Source organism: Schistocerca serialis, chromosome 9 (assembly GCF_023864345.2).
Source record: "Schistocerca serialis cubense isolate TAMUIC-IGC-003099 chromosome 9, iqSchSeri2.2, whole genome shotgun sequence".
Taxonomy (NCBI): Eukaryota; Metazoa; Arthropoda; class Insecta; order Orthoptera; family Acrididae; genus Schistocerca; species Schistocerca serialis.
Genome location: NC_064646.1, coordinates 31,830,793 through 31,852,997, shown reverse-complemented (window position 1 = coordinate 31,852,997; position 22,205 = coordinate 31,830,793). Strand labels below are relative to the sequence as shown.

Below are 22,205 nucleotides of genomic sequence, written 5' to 3'. Positions count from 1 at the left end.
CAGCATCCCAGATCATGGAAACATCATGACGGAAGACCGATCGGAGATCGGTCTCCAGCAGGCAGATCTCCAGAGTCGGTTTACCGGTAGTCTGTTTGGCCGGCCTGTCGGCAAGTTCGTTGCCTGGGATCCCGACATATCCTGGGGTTCAAATGAAGGACACTAAACATCCACTGTTTCTGAGGGCATAAAGTGACTCCTGGATAGTCCTTACCAAAGGATGACGAGGGAAGCACTGGTTGAGAGCTTGTATGCTACTTAAGGCATCACTACAGATGACGAAGAACTCACTTATGCAGGAGCTGATATGCTAAAGGGCACAAGAGAGGGCTACCAACTCAGCAGCGAAAACATTGCTGCCATACGTCAAGGAGTGCTTTTCAGTACAGCCAGCGTGAACATAAGCAAAGCCGACGTGACCGTCGACCACTGAGCCATCAGTTCTGAAGCTGTGGTCGAGGCGTGGACCATGGAGGTGTACGTAAGTGGACCCGCAGGAAAGGTGGTCGAGGGAAAGTGTCGAGTTCAGTAAGAAGTGATTGGACGTGGACTGCAGTTGGAATCCCTGTTCTGGGTCACCATTGCAGGATATTGAGCTCCGTGTTATGGAAAAGGAGACGGTAATGTGGATGGGGAGGAGGCGCACTATGAATGTGGACAGTATAGTTCACAAGCAGTAGTTGCCACCTGACCGCACTGGAGGAACACCTGCGTCTACGAGGAGGCTGTTCTCTGGGCTTGTTCAGAAAGCTCCCATCGCAAGTTGAACTCCACAGTGGTGTATAGGGTCCAGCTGCCGTAACGCAGAGGGCAATGCTGAACCGTATACCGGGCTCCCATAGTCCAGATGGGACTGCATGAGGGTGTTTTACAGCTGCAGCAGTGTAGGGCAATCAGCACTGCAGTCAATGTGGCTCAGGAATCGAATATTAAGATGCCGCCACACTTTCCTTTAAGCTGATGAAGATGGGGAAGCCAAGCTAAGCAGGTGTCGGAAGACCGGTCCCGAAAAGTGGTAAGTTTCCACTACATTAAGTAGTTGGTCATCGAGGTAAAGTTTGGGTCGGCGGTGGAGATTGTGACCCTGTCAGAAGTGCGTGGCACAAGTCTCGGTGGCTAAAAACTGAAAGCCGTGAGTGAGAGCCCGTGTCTGCACCTTTTGTATGGCTCCCTGCAGTCGACGTTCAGCCACACAGATAGAAGAGGAGCAGAATGAAATACAAAAATAGTCAGCATATTGGAGGGGAGACACTGAGGACCCTGCTACTAGTCGAGACCATTAACATCAATTAAAAAGAGTGGGACACTCAGAACAGATCCCTGCGGGACCCCGTTCTCTTGGATATGCGGCAAACTGTGGGAAGCACCAACTCGAACTCTGAAAGTGCGAAGTGACAAGAGGTTCCGTATAAAAATCAGGAGCAGTCCCCAGAGACTCCACTCGTGGAGAGTAGTGAGGATGTGGTGTCACCAAGTGCTATTGTAAGTCTTCATCAGGTCAAAAAAGATGGCAATAAGGTGTTGATGCCAGGAAAAGACTGATTGGATGCAGACTCCAGGTGGACCAAGTTGGTGGTGGAGTTACCTTTGTGAAAACTATCCTGGGACAGAGCCAGAACACCCTGAGACTAAAGGGGCTAACACAACTACTGGCTCACCATATATTTCAGCAGGTTGCACAGAACGTTGGTGAGGCTGATAGGATGATAGCTATCCACATCGAAAGGGTTCTTACCAGTCTTTAGCAATGGAACTATTATACATTCCCACCATTGCAACGGGAATTTGCCAACGCTCCAGATGCGGTTGAAGATGGCAAGGAGGTGACACTGGTGCGCTGCTGACAGGTGCTTAATCATTTGGGAATGGATATGGTCTCGGCCATGGGATGTGTCAGGACAGTAGGCTGTTTGAGGAGATGAAAGGCGGAGCAGTAATTCTGAGACGCAGAGCTACGACCATAATGCTCGGCAAAATGTTCTGCGATTATGTCTGGATCGGCAGATAGAGCTCCATGTGTGGAAATTCCAGGTACACCTGCAGGGGTCTGATAGCTGCAAAGTTGTTGGAGCTTGGTCCAAGCCTGAGAGGAGAGGTTCCTGTTCCAGTGGTGGAGATGCAGTGTTCCCAACACTCCCGCTTCCTTCGTTTGATGAGTAGGTGGACCTGGGCACGGAGCCGTTTTAAGGCAATGAGGTTCTCCAGGGATTGGTGGCGCTTATTATGGTGGAGGGCCCGCCTACAGTCTCTGATGGCTGCAGTGATTTCCGGCATCCGTCAAGGTACTAACTTCCACTGGGGGCAAGCTGAGGTATGAGGGAGTGCCAATTCAGCTGTGGTAACAATTGTGGTAGTGAGACTGTGAATCACGTCGTCAATGTTGCCATGCAACAGAGATTCAGCGGTGGTGGCAGCTGTGAAAGCATCCCAGTCAGCCTTCGTAAGAGCCCATCTGGGCAAGTGTCCAGAGGAAAAACACTGGGGAAGGGACAGGAAGAGTGGAAAGTGGTCACTACCACACTAGTTGTCGTGAGCTCTCGATTGGATAGACGGGAGAGGGCCAGGACTGCAAACAGAGAGATCAGTGGCCAAGTATGTGCCGTGAGCCACACTGAAATTCATGGGGGCGCCTGTATTTGGGAGCCAAAAGGTTGAGTTGAGTTATTAGGTCCTCGACATCTTCACCATGGCCAGTAATCTTGGTTCCACCCCACAAAGTGTTATGGGCATTAAAACCCCCAGAAGTAGAAAAGGTGGGGGGGGGGGGGGGGGTTGGGAAATTAGTGCAGCCAATATATGGTGTGGTGCTTCACCATCTAAAGGGAAGTAGATGTTGCAGATTGTAATTTCCTATGTTGTCCTCACCCTGACAACCACAGCTCCTAAAGGTGTTTGAAGGGGGCAAGGTTTGCTAGAGACAGAGGTAAGAAGATAGATACAATTGCCACCCTGAGTCTGTTACAGTAGTACTGTTTTTGTAGTATCCCCGATCCCCGATACATACAAAGGGTGAGGGACCGCATCATGAGAAACCAGGTTTCCTGCAGGGCAACGCAGAAGGCAGATGTAACACTTAAGAGTTGTCGTGACTCGCCCAGGTGGCAGAAAAAACCGCTACAATTTCCCTGGAGAATGATGCTTTCTGTTGTCTGGGAAGGCGTGAAGGGACCAAGGAGGTTACCTGCTGCCATTGGTTGAGTGTTCACATCCAGTATCATTGCATCCAAGGTGGCAGCGAAATCTAGGTCCTCAGGGGATGCCAGAATCTCCACCTCGTCCTCGGACGCAGAATTATTAACGAGTGGTGGTACGAGGGCCACTGGAGTCTGTCCTTTCCTAACAGACTACTTCTTTGTTTGTTCACCCTCTTGCCACTCCTTAGGGTCTTGCTGGGAGGGCTTCTCAGAAGTAGCCTCAGGGATAGAGGAAGACCATGAAGCTCTTCAACCAGCAACTAGTAGCTCCTTCAGTCACTGGCTTCTGTCCAGCATGGCATTCGAACATGGTTCAATGTTTTGTATTTCAGCTTAGCCTCGCGGTAAGATAGTCCTTTCAGGGCATTGTACTGCATAATTTTCTGCTTGTTTTGTAGTACCATGTAGTCTGGTGAGTAGTTGGAGTAGTGCTTTCCACAGATGACACAGGTGGGAGGAAGTGCACATGGGGTATTCGAATGCAGTGAATGTCCGCAGTCTCTACATGTGATTCTGGAATTGCACCAGGAGCACATGTGCTCGAATTTCAACACTTAAAGCACCTCATAGGGGGAGGGATCTATGGTTTGACATCACATTGGTATACCATCAGTTTGATCTTTTCAGGTAATGAATCACCCTCAATGCCAAGTTGAAGGCACATGTGGCAACCCTATTGTGTTAAGGTTACCTATAGACATGACCCCTTACAGACGTCCCAGACGAAATGAACACCCCGTCGTTCTAAATTGGCGCATATCTCATCGTCGGAGTGCGACAGTAGATCGCAATGATGGGCCACGTTGAAGCTTTTATGAGGAGTGACCAAAACAGGAATATCGCCCTGTTTGTCACAGGCGAGTAACACCTGGGACTGGGCTGGGGATACTGTCTGAATCTGGACTGACCCACTGCACATTTTGGACAGATCTGTCACTTCCCCAAACTTATCCTCCAGGTGCTCAACAAAAAACAGAGGCTTCATATTCAGAAAGGAGTTCCCATCGGTTCTGCTAAATAACAACATGAATATGGCTCTCCTCATTCTGTAGCCCTAAGTTCCTCCCATAGTGTTGCTAGGGAGGGGACAACTTGGGGTCTGTGTTGCAGCACTGTATTCTATCTTCCCTTTCTTTGTCTGTTTCATCGCGGGTCATCTGCCCTGGTGCCACCCACTCCAATCAGGGGCTCTCACGATGGGTGCCAGCCAGCCACAGAAAAGGACGCCTGACGCGATGGCTGTTGCAGGGAGTCCCAATGCCCCAAGAAGATGGGTGTCTACTCCTTGGCATACATGAGGAGGGTGCAGCTCAGGCATCAGTAGTGCGATCCCTGTGTAATCAGGGGGCTACGACCAAGAGGGTACATGTTGACCCCACCACGACGGACTGACTGGATACAGGATGCGTGAAAATCCAGTATTGTCATATGGCAAAAGTGGACAATGGATGGAGATTATGCACCACATAAGGTATCCTTGTCCAAATAGCTGGAATAGTGGTGGAGTGGCAGTGCTATGACAACAATGGATGCAGAAGATCTTAATGCGCGAGGGATATAAGATTCACCACATAAGGCACATAGATGAAGTGATTTCACTGTGAGCACTGCTCTAATCTCAGAAATTTCACGATAAGCAGAAACTGCTGTTCATATTTCAGGAGTAGAAGTTAAAAATCGTGAAAGTGGGCCCAAGAGGATGTAGCAACTATACATCTGAAGCGGTTGTAAGCAAAGACATATGAGTCCTGCGTGATAAAGCAAATATTTATGCCAAAATAAATCTGCAAGACAGATGCAGGGGAATTCATGAAGAATGTGTGAAGAGTAAACAGCAGCTGACATAAGAAGGGGAGAAGGCAACCATCATAAACCATTGAAAGGATAAAGAAAAGTGCTAAAGTCAACTAAGCCAAGAGTAAACTGAGCAAGTGGGAAGACAGGCATAAAAATACAGGAAAAGGATGAAATTTTTCAAGAAATGAAAAATATCTACAAGAATGAAGATAGCATGTTAAAAAAAGAACACAGTGCAAAACCAGTAAAACTCCATTAAAATTTAGTTTTGGGAGGAAAGAAAGCATTAGTGCTTCTTTATTGATCCTTTGAATCTTCAGGAAAACTTAAATTTGTTCAGCATGTACTATATCTACAAATTAATTTGCAATGTGAACTTAAAATGACTCATTCCACATAATTACGATTTATCGTGCAAAATGATCCATGGAACCAAAAGTAATTACACATACACACACACTTGTGATTGACTTAAAAGGGGGACTTTTAAGGCAGGGGTTTGAGTTGTATGAACATGAAGTTCAATTTTCTGCCTTGTACTGTAAGCATGGACATTTAATTTCATTTTTTTTTTTTTTTTAATTCAAATGTATACTTTTGACAAACACAGACATTTATGATAATATGCAGCAGTTCTAAGAGTTGAAGGACATGAAAGGGATTGAGTGGGTTTGTAGTGTATCCCCTCGTCTGTGCTGTGAGCAAGCAGTAGAGGAAATAAGATGATGTTTGGAAAGGAAATTAAAATTATGGAAGAAGAAATAAAAACTTTGAAATTTGCAGATGACCTTTTAATTCTTTCACAGACTGCTAAGGACTCGGAAGACCGTTTCAGCAGAATAGATTTTTTGGCAACTTAGAGACGTACCTTAATAAATAAAAGTAAAAGAGGCATATTGGAGTGTAGATGAATGAAGTCAGCTAATACTGGGAAATTAGATTAGCATATGAGATGCTGAAGGTAGGAGGCGAGTTTTGTTATTTTGGCAAGAAAATAACTGACAACAGGAGGAGGATAGAACATAAAAAGCAAACTGGCAATAGCAAGAGAAGCTTCCCTGAAAAGGAGAAGTATATTAACATTGAATACAAATTTGACTACTGGAAAGTGTAAGCACACCATATATAACTTAATTACCTCCAGAGACATCGCAGTAATACCATGTAACACCACCTCTAGTATTGATAATGGCCTCAGTTCACTGAGGAAAAGAGTCCACCTGTTTCTCCTGGTATACCGTATGCAGTCAAGCCACCCAGTGATGATTGGCTACTATAGAGCAACCAAATTGCAGAGACGTTGATTGCTTTGTTTCTCACTGTTCCAGATAGGTGGGATTAAGATAGGGTGATTTAGCAAGCCAGCTGAGTTGTGATAAGAGTACCTGAGTGTTCGTCAAACTAGGAACATATGCTTGCAACCCAGCGAACACAACTGTCGTCATCTCATAAGATAAGTGTGTTTACAGCATACATACATGAAAGTGTAGAAGAAAGGGCAATATTTGGCCATTTAAATGGGTGGGCCCAAGTCATTATGACTTCTTCCTTCACACAGTATGGGTTAAACACTGTTTGGCTGTCCGTGCATTCAACACCTTGCATAATTTTAAGAGAAAACAGCAACTTGTAAGGCTTCAGTACTTGCCTGCAGGCATCAGTTGTTCCGTTTCTGAGAGTTTGACCACTGAAGGTGGGCAGCTTTATGCCGCTGTGGACAGTGGCCTTCTATGGGATACACAATATTAAATGTTATGGAAATGAACAAGAGCTCCTTTACTGGTTCTGCTTTTGAGACTACATTGTTTGTAACATTGTTGTTGTTGTTGTTGTTGTTTAAAAAGACAATTCAATCAAGAAGCCTTTGTTCTGCTAAAAATCAGTTTAGTTTCTCTGCTTTATTGCTGTGTGCAGTTTTTTCTTTCAAGAAACATTAATGTGTGTTAAACATCTGTTCATTCTACTGCAACAGTTTACTGTCATTAATGTTATTTGCAGCTATAGCATGGATGTGCTTATAGATTTTTTGTTGTTGTTGCAGGAAGCTATGACAAATGTGTGACAGCCCTACGTGATAAACACAAAGATGACATGGCTGCCGTTACTGCAACCATCTTTTCACATTCACAGGTGAGAACCAAAATCACTGAAGTATGTTGAGACAGTGTGAAGAGCTTGAGTGATAATCCCGTTTTGTCTTTATTTGGTGATGTAGTACAACAACATTATACTCCTTAATGTTGTTAGATGTCAGTTTAAAGGATAGGTGAACTATTTTTCATAATTAAATTAACATTCACATTAATGGTGATAGATATGATCTAGTAGACAGTGGAAGTTGGTTTCTGCAACATTTCCTTGCACTAGTTGAACACTGCAGCTGGAAAGTTCTTTGCATTCATGTGTATTCACCAGAATCAAACAATGGAAACTCCAGGTAGGAATATCAGCGATGTAGGAAACCATAGATTGCTACTTGCTGTAAAGAAGACATGTTAAGTTGCAGACAGACATAATAAAAACACTTACACAAAGCTTTTGGGCCACAGCATTCATCAGCAATTCGTACATGCAAGCAAGCTCACCTCACACACACACACACACACACACACACACACACACACACACACACACACACACACACGGCCACCAACTCTAGCAGCTTGGGCCTGAGCTGCCGGAGTTGGCACTCGTGTGCGTGAAGTGGGGGGGGGGGGGGGGGCTAACTGGGGTATCTGCCCTGGGCTGCAATTTCAGGAGGTGCCAAATTCATATTCTACAAGAAAAAAATCTTTTCACAGAATACCTAGCATCTAGTGTACGTTGATCTGTTGATTATTCAGATGATTTTGAAATGCATTCCTGTTGGTTTTTGAACACATTGATTTATGATTGTGTGCGTAGTGTAAATTATGTCTGTACAAAGGGAATCCCCGTCACATGTAGAAATAAGAAAATTTCCCATGGACAAAATGGGACGGGGCTATACGAGTTGTGCTGAACAAACCCGAACGGGTTAATGTCGGTCACTGTCTATTGATGTGGTTGATTGCGTGTGTGAATGATAAGCTTTGTTATAATTATTAGTGAAATCTGTAGGTTCAGACTACCAAAGCGGAAATAAACGGCTAATGGGAAGTAAAGGTAAGAAAAAGTACGTATTATCTTCTCAGTGTACCCTAGAAAATGAAAAATTGTGACAGAAAATTTTTGCCAGATTGCTACACTACTAACAGCCAGCTGTACAGTCTCTGGTTAGCAGCCGCTTGAGTTCTGTTCACAGAATAGTGCAGAAAGCTCATTGTACAAACACATAATAATGCCTAACCAGTGAATAAACGTGGATAACTGAACCGGTGATACTGGCAGGGTTAGTGAAATTAACTGGGGAATAAGTTTTGACAATGACAGGAATCATTACAGAATTACTGATGACAAGATTGTTTGTTAGAACGAGGAAGGAGAAGAAATGGAGACATCACACAAATTATATGGAAAACTGTGACAGTTCCAAGTTTATATAAACATTTCGTACTGCTACTACTTTTTGATCTCATGCTTGAGAAAGTGCAGCACATGAATGAAAATTATCCTAACATAAAACTTCTTGCTTGTAGTAGGACTAGACATTTGATATTGGTACTTAATGAATTATATTCTTTCATAAATTAGGTAGATAAAAATGACCATTTGTGCCAAAACATTCTCACTTATACAATGTGTGTTACAATTGCCACAATATTAGAAAGATCTGTTCCATTTTATCTAGCAGACAGTAGATGTAAATATCAAGAAACCACGCTGGTCTGGGGTACTATTTATATTAACAGCTTTTTCAGTATTAGACGACAACATTTTGATTTTTCATGTAGCAAAATGTTTGCCAAACTTTGATGATGTAATAAATTCTTTCACAGAAAGGAAAGCACGCCATGTAAAGCTGTAGCAAGATTAGAGAGAGAGAGAGAGAGAGAGAGAGAGAGAGAGAGAGAGAGAGAGAGAGAGAGAGGGGGGGGGGAGGGAGAGAGAGAGGGGGGGGGGATGCTGTGATGTAAGAATTGAAGAAATGCGTACTGTCTAGCTTGTCTCTTGTCTTTACTGCTTTTACATTTCCTATATTTAATTTTATGTCGTATAACCCCACTGAATTCCACAGAGTGTAGACAGTGACGTGCAATAGAAGAATGCTGTGTGGAGAGGTATGGTGCTGCACTTTGGCACACTTAAGACCACATAACATGTCTTGCGTTTCCTTGAACATATATGTTTTATATATCAAACGTTTCAGAAAAATGTGCTCTACAAAATGAACATATTTTTGAAAAATTGGTTTTTTAAAATATTTTTATGTCCTGTCTCAAACACTTGAGGGGGAGGGAGGGGGGGGGGGGGGGGGGGACACCACTATCAAGTTTTTGCACCAGTTCGGAAATATTGTAGGTTTGGGGCTGCTTTTCACTATTACTACTCGCAGAACGCAGACTAAGTATTCTTTTCCTATTACTCAGTCTGGGACTGAACTGGGCCGACCAGCAACTGGTGGCTGGTTAAGTCAGCATCGACAGGGGGTGCTAAACTCTGTCTTCCTGCCCTCTCTTTCCATTGGCGTGCAGATCAGCACCTTCTTGATGCACTGGTCGGTGTGCAGTCAATGGTTTAGAACTGCACATTCCTTGTCCAACGCCCCCCCCCCCCCCCCCCCAAAAAAAAAAACAAAAAAAAAAAAAAGAAAAATGCTGCACCATTGTATTGTAGGGAGCCATCTTACGACACTGGAGGAGGAGGAGGGAGGGAGGCAGGAAGCTGGGTGGTGCGATGAGCCATAACTGGGACTGACGCTTAACCCCCTGCTGCACCCCGACAACCATCCTGCACTCAGAGGGGAACGTCGTTCGCAAAACCCCCGAAAAGGTTGACGCCCTCTTTCTGAGCCAGTCTGAGGGAAAACATAGGGTGGCAATGATAATGGCAGGCCGCCTGCGATGCCGGGTCCATGGCGGGTGCTCGGATGAGTGCAAGAAAGTTGAGCTACTGCGGTGGCAAAATCGATGACTCTAGTTCCATCTTTGGTTGTACCAGAGAGACACCCAAAGGGGGCCGTGCCGGCTCCCCTTTAAGGGGTGGAAAATGTGCGGAAAAATCTTGTAATCGACAAGCAAAAATCTGGTTCTGATTATGGCGCAGCAACCCAGCAGGACGTTGAATTGAATACATGCAAGTGCTCAAATTTTGAAGAATTGTTCCTCTTGTGCAGCACCTATTGTGACCAAAAACTCTGAAGAAATACAATCATTAGGCATAAAGCAATACTTGAGGCGTGTCGGAGGCACCGTTCGCTGCAGTGGGTGTAGCAAATGGAGCAGCGTGTGGTGGTGCCGGCCGTGTAGAAGCTCTGCCAGCGACAGACCGTCACAAGGCTGGGGGCAGCAAGTCGCGAGGAAGAGCAGCAGAGCTCATTCCTGTGTGTGAAAGGCACATAAATTGTTCATCTGTTGCTTGAACGTACGCACAAATCGTTCAGTTTCACCACTCGACTGAGGATGAAATGGAGCAGTGGTAAGATGAATGATACCATAGACTGTACAAAACTGTTTAAAGTCCTGAGCCATAAACTGTGTCCGCAGCTCGTGGTCGTGCGGTAGCGTTCTCGCTTCTCACGCCCGGGTTCCCGGGTTCGATTCCCGGCGGGGTCAGGGATTTTCTCTGCCTCGTGATGACTGGGTGTTGTATGATGTCCTTGGGTTAGTTAGGTTTAAGTAGTTCTAAGTTCTAGGGGACTGATGACCACAGATGTTAAGTCCCATAGTACTCAGAGCCATTTGAACCATTTGTGAACCATAAACTGTGGTCCATTGTCTGTAACCAAAACTTGAGGCAAACCTTCCAACTAAAAGTTGTTGACAAAGCGTGACTGGTACTTTGCAATGTCGTAGAGTTCATGGGCACTGCAAATGGATATTTGCTAAAAGAGTCCACAAAAATAAGCCAAAAAGTGTTTGAAAAGGGACCAGCAAAGTTGATATGCGCTTGTTGTCACTACTGTACACGAGTCCTCCAGACATGAACCTTTATTCTGCTCTTACATTTTGTGATTATTCTGTTAATAATTTGTGATACTTGTGTTCTCTTAATTTTTCCTCTTCTATGTTTATGGTTATTTCTGTTATTAATTTTCTTATCTACTCTTTTTCTGCCCTCTGATTACATTTCCTTTTGTCTAGATTTATTTGAATACCTATTTTGCCTGTACGTGTACTTCGTAACTATCCATTAAGCACTTTTTGAAAACGGTTTTTTCTTCCTCCTTTTATCTTTATTTGCTACCTCTTTGTCATTGTTCCATTTTGTCCTTTTTGTTATTCTCCAGTGTTCTGAGTGAATTACCCGTGCTCATACCATATGAAAATTATTTTAATTTTTCAGTTCAGAATGTCATTGTTAATCATGATCTGCTGTTAGTTCTTGAAGTAAGCTTACCTGCATGTGAGACTCCTATACCTTTCTGTTTGTATTTTATAATTTGTTTCTGTTTATAGAAACACCCAATACTTTCACTTTTATTTATTTACATTTTGGTTTATATTTTAGGTAGCTAAGAAGAATATGCTTGTAACTATGCTAATAGATCATTTATGGTCAAATGAACCGGGTCTCACAGATGAATTAGCAACTACATTGAATGAATTGACTTCACTGAACCGTAGCGAGCACTCTAGAGTTGCCCTAAGAGCAAGACAAGTGAGTAACCATGACTTTAAAGAAAACTAATTTATTAAGATCATATTTTATTTAAACAAATCTCAACTAGCATTTTTTTAACTGGGTGCATTATTCTTTATTTTCTGCAGGTGTTAATAGCTGCTCACCAGCCAGCTTATGAACTGCGGCACAATCAAATGGAATCAATTTTTCTGTCTGCAGTTGACATGTATGGCCACGATTTTCATCCTGAAAACTTGCAGAAACTCATCATGTCTGAAACATCCATCTTTGATATCTTGCACGATTTCTTTTTCCATACCAATAAAGCAGTGTGCAATGCATCTCTAGAGGTTAGTATAATTAAATTGTTATCTCTGTTGCTTAAAGAAATGACATGCATTTACATTTATGTTGCAAAAGCTTCAAGTTTACAAAAAATGTGATATTTAAGGCTCTATTTGTGCGATTTTTTTTTTTTTAAATATGTGATGGATAAATTTTATGCTACTTATACAGGTTACAGGTGTCAGTTATAGTACACAGTAATACAACAATGGCCTTGTCTTTATTGTTATTGAGACCTTCAATCCAAAGACTGGTTTGTTGCAGCTGACCATGCTAGTCTATCTTGTGCCAATCTCTACTTATCTGAATAACTACTGCAACATGCTTTGAGTTGAACCTGCTTTCTGTGCTCAAGCCTTGGTCTCCCTCTAAAAGTTCTCTCTCTCTCTCTCTCTCTCTCTCTCTCTCTCTCTCTCTCTCTCCCATCCATCCATTACTAAATGGATGATTCCTTGATGCTTCATTGTGTTCCCTATTCTTTAGTCAATCTGCGCCATAAATTACTTTTTGTCCCAGTTTGATTAAGTACATCTTCATTAGTTACTCAATCTGACCTCGGGTGTTGTGCACTCTTCTTTAGCACCACTCTATAAAATCTTGTATTGTTTTCTGGCCTGAACCTTTTATTTTCTATGTTTCACTTCCATACAAGGGTACAGAGTGGACAGTGTCTTGAAAGGAGGCTATAAGATGAAAATCAACAAAAGCAAAACGAGGAAAATGTAATGTAGTCGAATTAAATCGGGTGATGCTGAGGGAATTAGATTAGGGAATGAGAGACTTAATTTAGTAAATGAGTTTTGCTATTTGGGGAGCAAAATAACTAACTGTGTTACAGAACACAGCATGTCATTCTCAATGGAGAGAAGTCTTCCGAAGTAAGAGTGATTTCAGGTGTGCCGCAGGGGAGTGTTGTAGGACCATTGCTATTTGCATTATATATAAATGACCTTGTGGATAACATCGGAAGTTCACTGAGGCTTTTTGCGGATGATGCGATGGTATATCGAGAGGTTGGAACAATGGAAAATTGTACTGAAATGCAGGTGGATCTGCAATGAATTGACGCATGGTGCAGGGAATGGCAATTGAATCTCAATGTAGAAAGGTGTAATGTGCTGCGAATACATAGAAAGAAAGATGCTTTATCATTTAGCTACAATATAGTAGGTCAGCAACTGGAAGCAGTTAATTCCATAAATTATCTGGGAGTAGGCATTAGGAGTGATTTAAAATGGAATGATCATATAAAGTTGATCGTCGGTAAAGCAGATGCCAGACTGAGATTCATTGGAAGAGTCCTAAGGAAATGCAATCCAAAAACAAAGGAAGTAGGTTACAGTACACTTGTTCGCCCACTGCTTGAATATTCCTCACCAGTGTGGGATCCGTACCAGATAGGGTTGATAGAGAAGATCCAACGGAGAGTGGCGTGCTTTGTTACAGGATCATTTGGTAATCGTGAAAGCATTACGGAGATGATAGATAAACTCCAGTGGAAGACTTTGCAGGAGAGATGCTCAGTAGCTCGGTAAGGGCTTTTGTTGAAGTTTCGAGAACGTACCTTCACCGAGGAATCAAGCAGTATATTGCTCCCTCCTACGTATATCTCGCAAAGAGACCATGAGGGTAAAGTCAGAGAGATTAGAGCCCACACAGAGGCATACCGACAATCTTTCTTTCCACAAACAATATGAGACTGGAATAAAAGGGAGAACCGATAGAGGTACTCAAAGTACCCTCCGCCACACACCGCCAGGTGGCTTGTGGAGTATGGATGTAGATGTAGATGTAATGATGGTCGAAGTAGAAAGGATACAAAATGTAGACTGACAGTGGCAAGGAAAGTGTTTCTGAGAAAGAGAAATTTGTTAGCATCGAGTATAGATTTAAGTGTCAGGAAGTTGTTTCTGAAAGTATTTGTATGGAGTGTAGCCATCTATGGAAGTGAAACATGGATGATAAATAGTTTGGACAAGAAGAGAATAGAAACTTTCGAAATGTGGTGCTACAGAAGAATGCTGAAGATTAGATGGGTAGATCACATAACTAATGAGGAGGTATTGAATAGAATTGGGGAGAAGAGAATTTTGTGGCACAACTTGACTAGAAGAAGGGATCGGTTGGTAGGACATTTTCTGAGGCATCAAGGGATCACCAGTTTGGTATTGGAGGGTAGCATGGAGGGTAAAAATCGTAGAGGGAGACCAAGAGATGAATACTATAAGCAGATTCAGAAGGATGTAGGTTGCAGTAGGTATTGGGAGATGAAGCAGTTTGCACAGGATAGAGTAGCATGGAAAGCTGCATCAAACTAGTCTCTGGATTGAAGACCACAATGGTACACTTCAGAGAGAGAAATTCGGATTAGATATACTAACACTTAAAATTATATTCATTGTTAAAAAATACCTCTTTTTAAGAAGCACTTTTCTTGCTATTGCTAGTCTGCTTTTCACATCCTCTTTACTTTGCTGCTAAGAGAACAAAACTTATCTATTACTTCTAATGCTTCATTTCCTAACGTAATTCTCTCTGTGTCACTTGATTTGGTGCAATTTAACTAAACTCCAGTACCCTTGATTTACTTTTGTTCATAGTTATCCGATATCCTCTTTCAAGACACAATTTGTTCTGTTCATCTGCCCTTCCAAGTCCTTCGACAGAATTGCAATGTTACCAACATACCTCAAAGTTTTTATGTCTACTGCTTGAGACTTAACCACTTTCCAAATTTCTCCATGGTTTCCTTTATGGCTATTTTGGAAGAGGTATTTGAAATAGAACTTCAGAAACTAGTTTGGTGTTTACAACTAAATGGTGAGTCATTAACCTTTGAAAATTTTAAAAACATGGTTTTGAGTAAACTTTGTTGAATAAATTTGGATGTCCCATAACCAATGTAAATACGTATCATATTTCTTCACAGCATGTAAAAGTGTTTGAAGAAAGGATCTGGTGATTACTCCGACATGAGAAGTAGAGTTTTTAGTGGTAATACTTGTGTTATATGACAGAAATTTGTGCAACTTACTTAAAAGTAATTTAAAATGTTTAAACTTCTATTCTCTAATTAAATGGGCCATCGATTTTCTGTTTGGATTATAAAATCTGTCTCTCTCCTCCATCTGATACAGTATGAAAACACATGATGACATCTGAGTGAGTGATTTTGTATCTGAATTTGTTAGCTATCATCTCAGTGTGTTTCATTTCTGTTGTGTTGAAATCCATTTGGTACTTAGTGTGTCTGCCCAATAGATTGCGCCAGGTCATATTGAACTTATTTCTTACTAAGTGTACACACACACACACACACACACACACACACACACACACACACACTCTATGTTATAAAGACAGTTGCTAGCCACTAATTTGAAGGCTTTTTTCTCAACACATTTTATTTCTCCGTGCCATTTCTGGTTTTGAGCTTTAGTTAATAATAAGTTGGCTGCATTACAAGATAAACTGCTAATCAGACATTGGTTGTTTTGTTTGCTATGATGCCAGTGAACATGGCTGATACCAGACAAAACAAAACAACTAACATCTGATTAGCAGTTCATCTCATAATGCAGCCATCTGATGGTGAATGAAAGTTTGAAACCAGTAATGGCATGGAAAAATAAATGTCTTCAGGGGATTGGGGGATCCCAATAGGTCTTTAAATTAGTTGTGGTTAGGTGTTTCTATAACGTAGTTTATAATACAGCTACGAATTCTCACAGTGTCAGCTACTGACAAAGTAGCTGTTCATAAGTGTGCCCATAATTTTTAATACATTATGTAATCAGTGGCAACCAGGCACGCACTGGTTCCCATAATTTTAGTTTTGTGTCCTCGTTCTGGGTTAGAAATGTTATTTGTTATTTCAAAAACTTTAGCTTCTTTATGCAACATTGATTCAACAACTTCACATAGTGGTCAGCTTTCAGTGAAAGTAATCGACAAAGAAACCTGAGAGCCATTACTATGTCTAAATACTTGTCTCAGAATGAACCAAGGGCCTTCAGTGGCTTATTTACTTCTCTCTCTCTCTCTCTCTCTCTCTCTCTCTCTCTCTCTCTCTCTCTCTCTCACACACACACACACACACACACACACACACACACACACACACACACGTGCGAGCGCGCGCTCCCCACCCCGCATGATTGAATGGCCAGTGCGAAATGTGACTTCTTTAAAACTAGACTGTTTTATTCATTTCTACAAATAAACAGAATTAAAGTGTGCACCAATACTGAAGTGGCAGTTGTTTACTGCACATGTCTACAGGTGACAAGGGAGCGGTTACAATGAATTGTGATTTTTTGGTGTCCATGGATTGGGCAAGCAGATTTAAGACACCTAGGTTGGGATGGGGATATGAAGAATGTAATCAGTGGGAGTGAAGGTATCCTTCACAATGATGAGATGCATGGTCAGAACACACATAACCAAGCTTTTGGACAAAGTCTTATCCCTAAACTTCCATTAAAAAAAAAAAGAAAAGAAAATCCACTGCTACATTGAGTACATTGTGCATGTGCTGTAGCCCATATTCAGTACCATAAAATGATACAGAAATCAAATTTTGGATTTAAAATTCTTGGAAATAACCTTTCTTCTGAGTGAGGATTCTGCATCCTAATATTGTGTTTCATGTAGAACAGACAGTGCTTAATGATGTCTGAGTGCCTTAGCTACTACAGTTAGTTGTGAAGCTCATAGTTTTTTGCATGTTACCTACAGTATCTCTTCTGCTGATATAATTGATTTATTTTTCACAAAATACATTTGTTAATCCAAGGATCTATATTTTAAAAAGGTTCTGTACCACTGAAATTTGCGACTAACACTTCCCTTGTCAGACAATGTGCAAACCATAGATCAGGTATTTCTATGAACGCGTGATTGGTGCCTTGAGATATGGTTATGGAAGTCAGTGTGAATTGATCTTTTGTAGCTACCAAGGCCCAGGAATCATTCATTGGTGCTTCCCTTCAAAAATGCACTGAAAAATGCAAAATCTCTATTTTCTTTACTTCATATAAATATAATACTGGAAAGGAATGTGTTACAAAGGCACCAGAAATCTTGATGATTTTCAGTTTCACGTGGCCAGAGAACAATCTTGTTCAGCCATGTTGTCACAACCACCAGTTGAATATATCCTGAAAGACAGTTTGATCACCATGCCACACACCAACTAGAGTCTACACGACAAGGAAATCTCATCTGTATTCATACAACGAGACAGACAATTGGGGCAGTTATCAGAATATTTGATGTGGAAAAATAAACATTTCTTTTGGACTGATATACACAAATTTGTGTAACATGAAAATATGCCGAGATAACGTCCAATTTGACCTTTTATAATTGTGCTCTGTGCGTGCCACTCCAAGGTCATTGAAGACCTATATATTTCTTTTTATGAGCACACTCATGCAGCCCCCCCCCCCCCCCCCACACACACACACAGACAGACAGACAGACAGACAGACAGAGAGAGAGAGAGAGAGAGAGAGAGATCCTATGCGATAGTATAACATTTTATTTTTTTATTTGTGGAAATAAGTTATGTGAAAAATTTATGATTTTCTCTTGTTGTAGGTTTATGTTCGCAGAGCCTACATATCCTATGAAGTGACATCACTGCAACTGTTAGAGCTTTCTGATGAGATCAGTTTAGTACACTTTCAGTTCCTGCTACCATCCTCTCATCCCAACAGGTAAAACTGAATGCTTTATGCTTTTTTATATAAAGCATGATTTTTTGGTAATTTGGAAAGTATATGTTGAGTAGGAGGGAGACACTAAAAATACAAATGCTGTGCTTATTTAATAAATGTATGATATTTGTTTAAAAAGATGACTATACAAGAGATAAATAGAAAAACCACTTGAGAGTGATATCCACCAAGAAAGGGTACTGCGTTGGCCTAAAACAACACACTCGTAGCATAGTTCTCAAGTTTTGGAATTTTAAGAGTTTACACTATGAGAAGAGAAATCTTTTGATGATGCAAGTCTTGTTTGGAAAGTAATGTTTGATTCCTTATAAAACATAAACTATCACAGATTTTTTTCAAAAAACTGTTATTATTTAATTCCTTACATTTTTCTATTTTTCATCTTGGTTTCCATATTTGTTTAAAATTTTGTCATAACATTCTACAAGCTTTTGTGTTCCTAAGTCACAGATGTTTGCAGGGTGTGAGGATAACCATTCTTTAACTGCTTCTTTCACCTCGTCATCTGTTGTGAAGCACTTGCCGGTGAGAAACTCCTTTATGTAGCAGACCAAGTGAAAATAACTCATTGGCAAGTCTGGACTGTACAGCGTGTGGACAGTCGCTTCTCATCCAAAAGATCTGATCAGATTTTGGGTGTGAATGGCAGAAAGGGGTCTGACATTGTCATGTAGCAACAAAACACCAGATGTTAGAGGGCCATGTTGCTTTTTATGTACTGCATGGCAAAGTTTAGTTAGGGTAGTGCAGAAAGCAGGTGCACGTATTGTTGTCCATTGGTGCATAAACTCGACTGACAAGACTCCATGTGCATTCCAAAACATAGTTGGTCATAACACTGTGTGTTGAGAATGTTTGCTTGGCCTTGACTTTGACTGGTGATATCATGTGACACCATTTCACTGACTGATATTTAAACTCTGGTATTGTGTGAGAAACCCATGTCCCTTGCGACAGTGTTCTCTAAAAATTGATTACCTTTCTTATGATATCAGTAAAAAATAAGAGCACAAGCCATTCTCTCCATTTTGTGTTTCTCAGTAAGCTGTCTGGGAGCCCAACTTGCACACAATTTGTGAAACTGAAACTTATCAGAGACAGTTTTGTGAAAAGTTGTTCTACCCACACTGGGTAATTCCAATGCTCAAGTTGAAATTGAGAATCGTCAGTCTTCACAAATCTTTTTGGCCACAGCATTAACCAAATCTTCTGAGATCACTGATGGTCAGCTTGATCACGATTTGTCATGGGCATCTTCCCATCTCTCCTTGAAAGCTCTTATGAACTTACACACTTTGGTTGGGCCATACAACACACTTACCTGCCAGTGAATTTCCACTTAGCAACATTTCTTACTCTCAGAAACCAAATCATTGACTATTTAACAGTCGGCAGACTGATCAGTTGTTTTAAACATTTTTAACCGACATGTAAACACTGTATCAGTACCAATGCAAATGGCGTCATTTGAGGAGCAAGGTGTGCTGGGAGTCGGTGTGAATGTGCACTTCAATGTATACTTGACCATAGCCGACTAGTACGCTCTTAACGGCCTCGGCACTCCATTTCTCTGCTTGTTACACCGTCTAGTTCAGCCAGCTGCTACGGAGCACTGCCTGCTGACTGTTCAGGTGTTTTAGCAGAGGAGGGTATCTGCTTCAGTGAAACTGGCAAAACCATTTACACACTGGAGCACAAAGAAGTAACATATGGTTTTGCCAATTCTGTTTATTGTCGAAAAAAAAAACTACAACTTCTCTATAAAGTAGATTAAATCAGTTTTTATTGGTATCCTACGTATATGTGTGTGACACTGATTGTCTGCATGTCACACTGTATGGTGTTATACACACAGCACCTTTAGGTTTGGTGGTTTGGAGTTCAAGAACTTTGGTTTTTCATAAGCTTCTCTGGTGAATGAAGCTATCTGCTTCAGCACAATTGGTAAGGAATATTTGCACGTAAGGACACTAAGAAGTTTTGAGTGATTTTTCCCGCAAGCTGCTTTTTCTAGTTCTGGCATTATATACATTTCCAAATGTTTTCTCACACCATTAATTCGAAAGTACGGTAGAGCACTTGCCACAAAATCTGACGCAGTATTTAGCAGATTCACGAAGGGCATTGACGGGTAAGTCAAGCTGTTTTCTGTGATGTTATGGGAATATATTAGATACATTAAAGAAAATTTGTGCAGACTGGTTAAAATCTGAAGTTCGCGGGATGAACAGGATATTTCATATAATACTTTCTTTATGACACATCCACTGACGTACACCATTGATGATAATTTAACAGTATTAAGCTGTGTATATAAAAAAAAGATATATAAAACTCATTATTAGCATGCGTAGGTTTAAAAAAAAAAAAAAGGTTAAACTTGGCAAAAGTGATTTACATAGGGAGAAAATTTTACTTTCTAAGGAGGATATACTAGATTGCTCTAATAATGGTAGGAGCATAAGAGAGTTTTAATAACCCCAAGGACTTAAGTTGCATTTCACACATGGCAGCTTGTATCTGGGTAATATGAGCTGGCAACTGCTCTTTCTCTTTGTTTACCTCTTGACTATTGGGTGTTGATGGTTTTGCATGTGAATTTCTCCATACTGGAAGTGCTTTTTCGTCCGTGTCTGTATTGGTACCCAAAGTCACTGATAACAAACCTGTTTTCAAAATTCTTTTCATACTAAAAGTCACTGTTCTGCAATCCAACATGTCGTTACTGCCGGCTGTTTGCTGCAGTCCACTGAAGAAGATTTCTACACGGTCGCTGCTAAAACTGTGACTGAGACAAAGTGAAAGCCATTATTTAGCATATATTTTATGCATTCAATTGTTGAGGTAAATGTTAGTTTTTATTGCTTCATATATTTCATTACTTAATAATTACTTCTCAGATCTAATGCTTTCATTTTTAATAGAGTCTAGGTACAGTAGGAATTGATTTTGTAGCCATTCTAGCCTTTCATCATCAACTGAAAGTTATTGCTTTTTGCCATCATTGCGAATTCGTGTATGACGTGATGTATTGCTAACATCATGAAGTGTGTACCATTTTAACACATGCCGCATGTATTTTCTCGTAGCTCCTGAAGAAATGAAATCCAAAGCTTTCTCGTGAATGTGACTACTGTCTTTAAGCTTTAGTGCAGAAATTATTTCTGGCGAAAATGCCTGCTTAGCACGCTTAACGTTCATTTTTTCAAAGTTAGTGGGATCAATGTGCTTTGTAGAAAGAAAAGTAACAGGTTTTATAATTTCTGAAGCTTGTAGTTTGTGTAGCTGTTTCACGTATTTCCCAGAAATCACTCCCTCGCCATCAAACATATCTCTTTCTAAAAAGAGAGATCTCAGATTCTTTAAAATGTGACACTGATCGAAAGTTAGAAACAGCGGCCGTTCAGTTTTCTGGACGTGACACTCTGATACAGTGATTTTCTTCCGCACAACTTTTCATCATTTTGATGTTTGTTTTATGATTATCTGTTACAATGCGAAGCACAAAAAAACCACATTGTTCGGTCTTGTGAATCAAAGACAACATAAGTTTATATAGTTGTGCACCAGAAAGTTGTTTAGTGAAAAAATATGCTGCTGGCAACCTGAATTTAGTTGAAAGTCCACTTATCATGAAACATAACAAATGATTAGCCAGAATTGGTAATTTTCTTTGCCCACATTATTTTGACTCGCTACCGTTTTCAAGATGCTGCTCCTGCATTGCATCTTGTTCTTGGAAGAATGCATCTAATTTCCTGTCCTACTGGAGTTGTTGCTTAATTGATTTTTCATCAATTACTAAGCGACATAGCATCTCTGCCTTGTTTAGACAGGTAGCTTCTGCTTCCAACTTTGACTTTATCAGAAGTGTAACTGCTGTCTCCTGTGAAATATCACCAACAAACCGAGAAAGAGTACGGTCACTGGGCAATTTTAGCACAAAATCTGTGGCATATTTTAACCTTTGGGTGAGCAGTGTTGCAAAGTGACGCACTGTTTTATTACATTCTTGCCCCATTGCGGCAATTTATTATCTTATTTTTTATTTGCACTAGCAAAAATTCCGTTTTAAAAGTCTTACTTTCTTGTGATAATGACCCCAGGGTTTTATGATACTCATTATTTTCATAGTGTGAAAGTCGTTCTTATAGCACGCAGATGTTACATTCCTGCCTTTTCAATCTGCTCTTTAGTCTCCATGCCTTAGTTTTCTGTGACCTTAGTTCTTTTTCTAAGAGTTTCGGTCTGGAAAGCACGTTGTCTTCTGTCTGAACTCCAGCTGATGTGACTTCATTTGATGGAACGTTTGTGCAGGTTTCTTGCCCAGAGTCTGCACGTCATTTATGTTTACGGTATGTTTGATTATTTGGAGGCTTCTTTTCAACTTGTCGTCTCGATATTACAGTTATGGGAATTTTATGGG

General features: G+C 41.1%; 1 protein-coding gene across 2 annotated transcripts in view; it reads left to right on the top strand.

Annotated features, from left to right (window-relative positions):
• LOC126419304 (acetyl-CoA carboxylase) overlaps nt 1-22,205 on the top strand; it is a 444,881-nt gene that overhangs the window by 364,053 nt on the left and 58,623 nt on the right. For both annotated transcript variants that reach the window (XM_050086479.1, XM_050086480.1), the window contains exons 18-21: nt 7,033-7,121; nt 11,580-11,729; nt 11,840-12,043; nt 17,640-17,758. In XM_050086479.1, the coding sequence (XP_049942436.1) occupies nt 7,033-7,121; nt 11,580-11,729; nt 11,840-12,043; nt 17,640-17,758 (562 nt within the window). The remainder of the gene's footprint in view (nt 1-7,032; nt 7,122-11,579; nt 11,730-11,839; nt 12,044-17,639; nt 17,759-22,205) is intronic.